The following is an 11448-nucleotide window of genomic DNA, read 5'->3' on the forward strand; positions in this document are numbered from 1 at the left end:
TTTGCCATGAAGTGATGGGACCAGATGCCATGATCTTCGTTTTCTGAGTGTTGAGCTTTAAGCCAACTTTTTCACTCTCCACTTTCACTTTCATCAAGAGGCTTTTGAGTTCCTCTTCATTTTCTGCCATAAGGGTGGTGTCATCTGCATATCTGAGGTTATTGATATTTCTCCCAGCAATCTTGATTCCAGCTTGTGCTTCTTCCAGCCCAGCGTTTCTCATGATGTACTCTGCATATAAGTTAAATAAGCAGGGTGACAATATACAGCCTTGACGTACTCCTTTTCCTATTTGGAACCAGTCTGTTATTCCATGTCCAGTTCTAACTGTTGCTTCCTGACCTGCATACAGATTTCTCAAGAGGCAGGTCAGGTGGTCTGGTATTTCCATCTCTTTCAGAATTTTCCACAGTTTATTGTGATCCACACAGTCAAAGGCTTTGGCATAGTCAATAAAGCAGAAATAGATGTTTTTCTGGAACTCTCTTGCTTTTTCCATGATCCAGCAGATGTTGGCAATTTGATCTCTGGTTCCTCTGCCTTTTCTAAAACCAGCTTGAACATCAGGAAGTTCACGGTTCACGTATTGCTGAAGCCTGGCTTGGAGAATATAGTAGCAGACTATAAAAAATAGAATACATGATGGGTTTGCATGTCACCCTTCCACAGGTGCCATGCTAGTTTTCTCTGTATCACTATAATTTTGGTATATGCACTGCTGAAGCAAGCAATAAGTTAGATTTTACATGGGTAAGAGCTCAGAAGTGGAAACTACCTGGAAGAGATAGCTTCAGTAGCTGCTGCCATGGAGAGCCTAACATAGCCACGAGACACCAAGAAAGTACAAGGTCCCAGCAGAGAGTCAGCTGCCCACTGACAGACCAGTGGCTTTGAGAAAAAAGCCAAGGACTAATCACCGACAGACCTTGCCTGCCTCACAAGCCAGCCCAGGGCCTATTCTGCTTCTGCTCATGTCCCATTTCTGCCAATGTTCTATTGTATCACGTGCGCTGTGTGTGCTCAGTCATTCATGCATGCACGTATGCGCATTCAGTCGCTTCAGTCGTGTCTTACTCTTTGCTACCCTAAGGACTGTAGCCCTCCATTCTCCTCTATCCAAGGGATTCTTCAGGAAAGCTCAGTTGTGTCCAACTCTTTGTGACACCCTGGACTGTAGCCCACCAAGCTTGGTGGGGATTCTCCAGGCAAGGATACTGAAACTGGTTACCATTTCCTTCTCCAGGGATCTTCCAGACCCAGGGATCGAAACTACATCTCCTGCATCTCCTGCAGTGGCAAATGGATTCTTTACTACTAAGCCACCTGGGCAGTCCCTTTGTATCACAGAACAGGTCAATAAAGGACTTTATTGTTTTGTTTTTTTAATGAATTCGTTAGGTACACAAGACTATAAATACAGAATCCTTCTTAGGTACACACACAGAATGTTTATTTGAACAAATTCATGCCACACATTAAAAAAAAGAAGAAGAAGAAGAAAATGTTCCTCGAGTTCTCTAAGTTTGAATTTTGCAATACAAGTAAGAAAAAGAAATTCTAGAGGTCATTCCAATTTGTCCCCACAGCCTAAAATTTTAGTTAGAAGAATAAGTTTTTGCAAGTTACTTCAACCATACTCAGTACCTTAGTTACTACTGAGCAAACATTTATTGAGTGACTACTATGTTTAATACTTTATGTTAGCTGCTGTGGAAGACATAAATATGAATTAGGCCTAATTCCTGCCCTTAAAAATCTTACCATCTCTCCTAGTTAGTAACTTATGACTCTCAACTAGAAATCCATGCTTCTTTGCCTTGTTTCTGTTCTACAGCTGAACCCTATAGGCATTTCCACTATGACAACTGGCAGAATGTTAGGTTTGGCCAATAGAGGGTGCTGGAAAGACACTGGGAAGCCAGAACAAGAGCAAGGACTTTCTCCTTCAGGTGGATTGGCTTGCAGCAGAGGCCTGCTTGTGTTCACCTCAGCAATCCTCGCGGTTCGCTTGTGCGGCCCCTGCCTCCAGCAAGTTTCTTCACCACAAGTGGACTGTGGACTGTAGGTTCCTGCGACAGCCATGCCCTCTCCTCCTCAGCCAAGGGTAGCAGCTATTCTTATAGTTCCTGCTTCTAGACCCCTGAGAACCTACTCTCCCATTTTTAGTAGTTAGATACCTTTTACTGGTCAACAAAGTTTATATTAAATTTTCCCTGTTCAAATTACTATTATGATTTCTGTCTTGTGGTTGGTCCCAGCAGAAATACCTAGCAGATAAGGGAAAAAAGACAGATGTAAGTTAATGTAAATTCTGTGAGAGAATAGGCCACTATAATCACAGCCCCAAATCCAAAAAAGTTTCAGGTGTAAATCTACAGAATTATGTATCAGTTTGGATTGTGTTCAACTGCACATAACAGAAACCTGACTCAGTGGCTTAACCAAATAGATTGATTTTCTCCTGTACCATGAAGTCCATAAATAGGCAGTTAAGGGCTGCTGTAGCTACTCTAAAAGAAAGTTAACTCAGACTCCTTATTTATTTTTTAATTGAAACATGGTTGATGTATAGTAAAATTCCAGGTGTACAACATAGAGATTAATAATTTTTCAGGATTATGCTCCATTTACAGTCATATAAAATATTGGCTATATTCCCAGTGCTGTACAATATATCCTTGTAGCTTATTTATTTTGTATGTAACTGTTTGTGCTTTTTCATCCCCTACCCCTGTCTTCCCCATACTCTTTCCCCTCTCCCCAGTGGTAACCACTAGGTTGTTCTCTATATCTCTGCTGCTGCTGCTGCTAAGTCTCTTCAGTCGTATCCGACTCTGTGTGACCCCATAGACAGCACCCCACCAGGCTCCCCCGTCCCTGGGATTCTCCAGGCAAGAACACTGGAGTGGGTTGCCATTTCCTTCTCTAATGCATGAAAGTGAAAAGTGAAAGTGAAGTCACTCAGTCATGTCCAACTTTTAGCGACCCCCTGGACTGCAGCCTACCAGGCTCCTCCGTCCATGGGATTTTCCAGGCAAGAGTACTGGAGCGGGTGCTACCTTGTTTTATTTTTATATTCCACACATAAGTGATATCATATAGTATTTGTCTTTCTCTGCCTGAGTTATTTCACTTTGTATAACGCCCTCCAAGTCCATCCATGTTGTTTCAAATGGCAAAATTTCATTCTTTTTTATGGTTGAGTGGTATCCGGCTCCTTTTCTTTCCCAGCTTCTCCATACTTAATGTGTTGTTTCTGTACTCATGGTTGCAAGATTGCTGCTTCACCTCCAGACACTGGTTCATATTCCAGGCAGGAAAAAGAAAAGGAAAGAAAAAAAAAATGAACCAGTTGCCTCTAACTTCTTTCTAAGCATTCTTAGAGGCACTGCCAAGTAACTTCAACTCACAAACCATTGATAATTCCTAACTGTAAGTGAACCTGGGAAGCTCAGTATTTTTTTAACTGGGAGCAGGATCCTGTAAGTAAGAGAGAAGGGGAGAATAAAGCTGAATAGGTAACTAGCAGCATCTGACATATTAATTGGAAAAAGAGTAAGTTACTTACTTCGAGATGGGTTAGAGTCAGCAGAGGAACATGATCTTATATTCATATACGTATTCTTTTAATGAAAATGACCTTTCTATATTAATTATCAAGCAGTTGATTAGATGAAATGAGTAGCAAAGTCACATTGCACAGGAGCATGCAGGATAGGGAAGGATTTATTTAGAAATTATCTTTCATACTTCTTTTTACTGCCCCTTTCCTTTCTTCCTCATGCCATCATCACCCAGATATTATCAGATATTACCTAATTCTAATGTCCCATAACTTAACATGACTGACTCCACAGTCTAAGGAAAAATGTAGACAGGATTAAATACTTATGACTAACTTATTATTTGTCTTTCTTTGTGTCTCTGTTTTAAACATGTGCGTGCGCGTGCACACACACACACACACACACACACACTGTTCTCAAAGGTAGAACATCTGTTCTTTGAACACCTAAAATTCTTCATAAATATTTAAACTGTAACTGACAGAACCCACAAAGGACCTATTCTCCTCTAGGCCAACTCATCTGCTCATTGACATGCTGACACATGTCAGGCGGGAACCTGGACACAGAGGGTATCTCTCACTCCTATAGGCAGCTAACCCATATGCACCATGCAAGTGAGACTGTTAGGGGGCCTGGCTTTTCTCCTGCCTCTTCTCAACAGTTACTGCTACTGATTTATGGCTGGAGAGGAAGGGCTTTTCTCTAAGCCATTTCCATACACAAATTCATTTAGAATAATTTTTCCCTTAAGATAATCTATTACTGAAGTATAAGGCCTGTGATGATTAATTTTATGTGTCAACTTGACTGGGCACAGGAGTATGTATATTAAACTTTATTTCTAGTGTCTGTGAAGGTGTTTCTGGATGAGATTTTTTTTTTTAACTGGAGGATAATTGCTTTATAGTGTTGTAGTGGTCTCTGTCATACATCAATGTGAATCAGTCAAAATTATATATATAATTTTATATATATATATCCCCTCCCTAGTGGGCCTCCCTCCCCGCCAAGATCAGCATTTGAATCTGTGGACTCAGTAAAGTAGATTGCCCTCCCCAATGTGGGTGGCCATCATCCAGTCCATTGAGGAATAGAACAAAAGTCAGAGAAAGGAAGAATTCACTTTTTTCCTCCCTGTCTCACTACTGAAGTGGGCCATTCCATCTTATTTTCTCAGACTGGGATTTATATCATTGGCCTCCCTGATTCTCAGGCCTTCAGATCCAGTTCAATTATACCATCAGCTTTCCTGAGTCTCCAGCTTGAAGACATCAGTTCATGGAACTTCTCAGTCTCTATAACCACATAAGTCAATTAATTCCACATGGTCATTCTGTGTGTGTGTGTGTGTGTGTGCGCGCACGCACACAGGCACACACGCACACTAAGTCATTTTAGTTATGTCTGACTTTTTGCGATTCTATGAACTGCAGCCCTCCAGGCTCCTCTGTCCACAGGATTCTTCAGGCAAGAATACTAGAGTGAGTTGCCATGCCCTCCTGCAGGGGATCTTCCACGTCTCCTGCATTGGCAGGTGGGTTCTTTACCACTAGTGCCACCTGGGAAGCCTATATATATATGTAAACAATAATGCTTAATATAATAATGCTCTGTGTTAATCCGGGTTCTCCACAGAAACAGAACCAGTAGGATCCTGCCAAGAGAGGTCAAATTTTTCTTACAACTAGTTTTGTTTCTCTGGTGAACCCTGACTACGACAGAGCGTTATTGTTTCCTCAACTTTAGACATCAAAGGACATCTTACCATATACTTCAGGCAAGAATTGAGTGCTTCAGAAAATATACTAATAAGTTCTCCTTGAACTGCACATGTGAATTAACTCTGTTTTATGTGCTAAAGATTGGGCCTAAAATGATTAGCTCACATGTGAGTTTGAAGCATTTGCCTGTGAAGCTGGATCAGTGTCTTAATTGCCTATGAAGTAGATCAGTCTTAACTCGTTCTTCAAGTTTTAGTTCTGAGGGCTTCTCCCCAGGATTACTGCCAGATGATACTGCACCGTGGTGCCAACTAGAAAAAAAGTGATCCTCTGGGTCCATGTTGTTTCAGGGCTCTAGGCCAAGTGGGTCGGATTTCAGTCCCTAGACATCCCTAGATACTTAATCTTTCATGTTGACTTGTACCACCTCCACAGCCACTTGTTAGAACTACTAAGTCAGATTTACAGAATTCAAGACCTGACACAAGTCCACTAAGAGCCATTTTTTTCCCTAAGATATTTCTGTATTGATCTGAAGCCCAAAGTTACCCACAACAAGTGTTAAAGTTGGGTCAGTTTTGAAAATACTCGGACTTTCCTTAGTCCCTGGCCCTACACGAAAAAACATTTACAACCCTTAATTCTCCCAATCACAGGGCTGGGAGAAAAACTGACCTCCCTCTCTTTATCAAGAGGTAACTTTGTGCCCAAGTCACAAAGCTCTTCAGTTCAGTTCAGTTCAGTTCAGTCGCTCAGTCGTGGCCGACTCTTTGCAAGCCCATGGACTGCAGCAAGCCAGGCCTCCCTGTCCATCACCAACTCCTGGAGTTCACTCAAACTCATGTCCATCAAGTCCATGATGCCATCCAGCCATCTCATCCTCTGTCATCCCCTTCTCCTCCTGCCCCCCATCCCTCCCAGCATCTGAGTCTTTTCCAATGAGTTAACTCTTCGCATGAGGTGGCCAAAGTACTGGAGTTTCCGCTTTAGCATCATTCCTTCCAAAGAACACCCAGGGCCAATCTCCTTTAGAATAGACTGATTGGATCTTCTTGCAGTCCAAGGGACTCTCAAGAGTCTTCTCCAACAAAGCTCTTAGATCTATTCATTTGCTTATTCCTTTGTCCCAGTATTATTTTGGGGGGCTCCAAAATCACTGCAGCTGGTGACTGCAGCCATAAAATTAAAAGACGCTTGCTCCTTGGAAGAAAAGCTATAACAAACCTAGACAGTATATTAAAAAGCAGAGACATTACTTTGCCAACAAAGGTTCATCTATTCAAGGCTATGGTTTTTCCAGTGGTCATGTATGGATATGAGAGTTGGACTGTGAAGAAGGCTGAGTGCCAAAGAATTGATGCTTTTGAACTGTGGTGTTGGAGAAGACTCTTGAGAGTCCCTTGGGCTGCAAGGAGATCCAACCAGTCCATCCTAAAAGAAATCAGTCCTGATTATTCATTGGAAGGACTGATACTGAAGCTGAAACTCCAATACTTTGGTCACCTGATGCGAAAAACTGACTCATTTGAAAAGACCCTGATGCTGGGAAAGAGTGAAGGCGGGAGAAGAAGGGGACGACCGAGGATGAGATGGTTGGACAGCATCACCAAATCAATGAACATGAGTTTGAGTAAGCTCTGGGAGTTGGTGATGGACAGGGAGGCCTGGCATGCTGCAATCCATGGGCTCGCAAAGAGTCGGACACGACTGAGCAACTGAACTGAACTTGTCCCAGAAAGTCAGGCCCACTTTCCCCCAAAAGATTATTCCAGACTTCTGGAACTCTTTTTCAGATTCCTTTACAGAAATGTATTTTCACTTTCTGCTAAGCAGTGAATGAACCGTTTTCCCACAGAGTCCTATTTTCACAAAGAAGAATGACCAGGAAGGGATCTCTTTTACGAAAGAAACCTACCAACTGATAAAAGGCCAAATCTCATTAAGAAAGTCAACTGAAGGATTAAGTCCCACTGTCCTGCGACCAGCTTAGATCAAAGGCGAAATAATCCGTTCGGTTCCCTCTCCCTGGGCTAGTTTTCAATATCTACTTTTTGTCTCTCCCTCACCCCTCTTCTGCCCGCCACTCCATCTTGGGGCGGCTGTCTCTGTCCTTCCGGACTGGTTACCAATAAAGTTGTTACAAATGACCTTGAGCGTTTTCCGGGCTGCACCCAATTCCCCGCCTTCTCCATCCGGGTGCTGCGGTGCGGATAAGAGCGGGACTGCGCTTGCGCGCCCAGCCCCATTCCTTCGACCTCTGCCGCAGCGGCCGCCGCCACCTCCCTGGAAGGTAAGCGGAGGGCGCGGAAGCCGGGTCTGGCCGTGGTGGAGCCGCGCCCCAGAGGGACCCATTCATTCTGCAGGCGCCTCGTTTGGCGCTGGGCCCGAGCTGACCGCGTGCACGGGAACCTGAGGGACTTGGGTGGAAGTACGGGCCCTCGGAGGACACTTGACCTTAAGCCTCTTTGCCTCCGCAGAGAGGAAGCGGGAGAGGAGCCCACGTCTCCTGTCACCCAAGTCCTCCAGCTGCGCTGCCCCGAAGAGTGCAAGATGTTCGCCTGCGCCAAGCTTGCCTGCACCCCAGCTCTGGTGCGTAGCCCAGACTGGGCCCGGAGCTCGAGGGCCCGACCTCTTGGCCCAGACGTCCACGTTGTTGAATGGGTCACCTCCGCGTGGAACTCACGGCCCTTTCGGGACAGTTCCCTCACGCCTCTTAACCTCTGTGTCTTTTTATCCCTTTCCTATTCCTTCCTGGGGTTTCTTACTTCGCTCCTCCCCTCCACTCTGGCTATGGAGAACCGCCGAGGCCTAGTTGTCAGGCCCAGCTCGGTGTAGGTCAAACCCTCCTTGCTCCTTGTCCTGGAACGGCCCCTCCCCCACCTCCTCCGGCACCCTGTTGGATCGGGGCACGCGAGGGTTGGGGTGCAGAGAAGGCTGGAAGGGGCCTCGAGGCCTACGTTCGCTACTGCTGCGGTCTCCATTACGATCTGTAGGTCAAACTCGATGCTGCAGAGGGAGGAACTTTGCCTCACCTTGTGTGGGCGGAGGCGGCTAGTGCAGGAGCCGAAAGTTTCTACTGCGTTTGGGGTGTTATTTCCCAAACTATTTTTGGGCACTTTGTGTGAAGATCTGCGGGGTTTATCTTAGAGAATCAGGTCTCGGTTCTGAAGGAATTTTCTGTGACCTTAGTGGACACTCAAGGGCAGGAATATGTCCTTATGGTCAGACTGTTTAAAAGATTGTTCTTCCACCAGTGTGGAATTGTTTAAACTGCTTTTTAATTTTATGATTAATGGACATATAGGAATAATCTTAGAAATAGCGCGAGCTCATTTTAACTAATGGGCTATTTAAAATGACAAGCGTGTATAGTACTTGTTGATCCACTTAACTTACCAAAGAATGTGGGGTATTTATTGCTGGTTTTCTGATCTGAATTGTGGCGCTACAATAATTGAAATTTTAAAAGCAATACTTACTCTTTCTAACTAATTGTTCTTAAAAGTTTTGTTCAGAGTATTACAAATACACTATGAATAAGTTTTAAAATTTCATTAACAGTTTTGTTAAAATTGCTTCATGCATTGAAACATGATCAAAAAGCCAGGATAAGAATCAATAGAGAGAAGTCATGATGTTTCTGACTCATTTTTGCAACTTGCCTTTTTAGAATTCATGGTGTGGGAAGGGTCCTTGAAGTCATATCTGTTGTCTTAATAACATGGAATCTTTTTCATGAACAGATCAGAGCTGGATCCAGAGTTGCATACAGACCAATTTCTGCCTCAGTGTTATCTCGACCAGAGACTAGGACTGGAGAGGTAAAATTAACTAATGCTACCAAAGAAGTCTTAGGGTCTTTATCACAGCAAAGGGGGAAAACCTCATTAATGAATGGTTTTAGGCAGTCCTTTCCACCCTTTCATCCAAAAAATTTGCAGAGGATGAGCCAATGAAAGAAACTTTATCCAAAACTTAGTCACCTGAATTTTGGCCAGGAAGTATAATTAATATATATACTTAAGTGTATAATTTTGACTTGCTGGTGTTTATGATTTTGATAACAACAGTTACTGAACAGCCTACTCTATTAAACAGTATATGCACATACACTGTTTCTTAATTTTCAAAGACCTTATCTGGTGTAGATACTGTTCTTTTTCTGCAAGACTGGAATTATTCTAAGCCCTAGAGTTTTCCATTGTGCCACACCATCTTCTATTCAAACTCAGCTACAAATATAGAGAAGTGGTTATCATTTTGACAGTACCATGATTAAAATAGCTAACTATGATTACTGATTTGACCTTTGCTTTTATTTCCTGCTCTCTAGGGCTGTACGGTATTTAATGGCACCCAGAATGGTGTGTCTCAGTTAATCCAAAGGGAGTTTCAGACCACTGCGGTCAACAGAGACATTGATACTGCAGCCAAATTTATCGGTGCGGGTGCTGCCACAGTAGGAGTGGCTGGTTCTGGTGCTGGTATTGGAACAGTCTTTGGCAGTCTCATCATTGGTTATGCCAGGTAATTTCTATTGCCAAATAAATAGTTTGAAACATGTTTGAAATAGTTGGAAACTTAGAAAACTAGTGAAATAATAATAGCTACTTTCTATTAAGTGCCTTTCTGTGTCTTGCATTTCATTTTGAGTACTTTGCATGCATTGTCACTGCTCCCAAAACCCCTTGGAGAGACTCCAGTATACCTATTAAGGACCAGAGAAACTCCTTGTCTAAAGTCAAAGCAAGAGAGCTCATGCTTTAAAAAAATACCAGTCTCCATTTTATTATTTAAGACCTTTTATTTAAACTATTAAATCTTAAAACATACTTTTTTGGGGATAAGAAGGTCAGAATAAGAAGGCAATAATGGATGAAGACTGACCATTGACATAGGGAGAATAATGCCTCCCTTTTCCCATATGATTAGGAATGAGGGGAAAGGAATGTCACAGGCAGAACCAAAAGAGATCTGGGCAGAACGGTGTGCTAGTACTTTTCAGGTTACAAAGAACCCAACACTAATAATCTGGTTCTTTAACATTTATCAACCATGCTAAAATTTGAATAATATGTGTTGTCTCTTTTAGAAACCCTTCACTGAAGCAGCAGCTGTTCTCATATGCTATCCTGGGATTTGCCTTGTCTGAAGCTATGGGTCTCTTTTGTTTGATGGTTGCTTTCTTGATTTTGTTTGCCATGTAACAAATTACTGCTTAAAATGTTGGCATTCATATTAATTACGGATATAATTCTGTGTATCTTACTGTGACTCCGAAAACTATAGTGTTGGTGTCATGGAAATGTATGTTATTTCCAAAGTCATTTCATTAAAGATGAAAACTTTAATTTTTGCTGTGGTTTGTATTTACCTGAATTTAAATTTAGATCATCACTGAGAAGACCATGTATTCAGGCAGAGGCTGTACCAGTCCCTGATGATGGAAAATATGCTAATATAATTTTTAGGGGAATTATTTTAATGTTTTGCACATTGTAAATTATAGGGCTTTAGTTTATTCAAATAAAGGGGAAATGTTTGAGTGCTTTGAGCTTCTATGAAATATGATTAAATCAGAATAGTTAATTACTTAAGATGGTTTTATGTTTTTAAGGGCTAATATGAATTACAATACTTGGAAGCAGTATTACCTTCCAAGACTAACCTGGCTGGTCTTACACACCTGGATCTAAAAATAAATCATGTCGGGTTTTTAGGAATTGAAACTTTATTAAATGGGTGTTGGGATTAGGGAGGCAATTTTTGATTGTCAGTAAGTCTCACATTAAGCAATTGTGTGTCTATAGTGAATCTTATCTGTCTTCTTAGAAGAAACTCAATATCAAAAAGCAAACTGAATTGGCTTCAATTTAAAGCCAAAAGTTGCTATAGCATTGCTTATCTTTGATACTAACAAATGCTTACAATAGGAGTCTTGGGAATGACAACTGGTTCAGTTATGGGCTTCCCGGGTGGCTCAGATGATAAAGCGTCTGCCTGCAATGCAGGAGACCCATGTTCAATCCCTGGGTCGGGAAGGTCCCCTGGAGAAGGAAATGGCAACCCACTCCAGTACTCTTGCCTAGAAAATTCCATGGATGGAGGAGACTGGTAGGCTACAGTCCATGGGGTTGAAAAGAGTTGTACACAACTGA

General features: G+C 42.4%; 1 protein-coding gene and 1 non-coding gene across 2 annotated transcripts; one reads left to right on the forward strand and one right to left on the reverse strand.

Moving 5' to 3' along the window:
• Positions 1-624: 624 nt before the first annotated feature.
• LOC112443620 (U6 spliceosomal RNA) lies at positions 625-729 on the reverse strand. Its single transcript, XR_003032025.1, has one exon. It is a non-coding gene; the product is annotated as a U6 spliceosomal RNA (small nuclear RNA).
• A 6799-nt stretch (positions 730-7528) lies between these two features.
• ATP5MC3 (ATP synthase membrane subunit c locus 3) lies at positions 7529-10641 on the forward strand. Its single transcript, NM_001034692.2, has 5 exons — positions 7529-7580; positions 7768-7879; positions 9034-9111; positions 9624-9817; positions 10383-10641. Exons 2-5 carry the CDS (start codon positions 7841-7843, stop codon positions 10495-10497), a joined length of 426 nt encoding a protein of 141 aa, NP_001029864.1. The 5' UTR covers positions 7529-7580; positions 7768-7840; the 3' UTR covers positions 10498-10641.
• The last annotated feature ends 807 nt before the right edge of the window (positions 10642-11448 follow it).

The sequence above is a fragment of the Bos taurus genome, chromosome 2, assembly GCF_002263795.3.
Source record: "Bos taurus isolate L1 Dominette 01449 registration number 42190680 breed Hereford chromosome 2, ARS-UCD2.0, whole genome shotgun sequence".
In the NCBI taxonomy this organism is placed as follows: domain Eukaryota; kingdom Metazoa; phylum Chordata; class Mammalia; order Artiodactyla; family Bovidae; genus Bos; species Bos taurus.

Coding starts and splice junctions, on each gene's coding strand:
- ATP5MC3 (NM_001034692.2), top strand. CDS start 7,841: ATGTTCGCCTGCGCCAAGCTTGCCTGCACCCCAGCTCTG. Junction 9,112..9,623: donor CAGAGACTAGGACTGGAGAG/GTAAAATTAACT, acceptor CCTGCTCTCTAG/GGCTGTACGGTATTTAATGG. Junction 9,818..10,382: donor CTCATCATTGGTTATGCCAG/GTAATTTCTATT, acceptor TGTCTCTTTTAG/AAACCCTTCACTGAAGCAGC.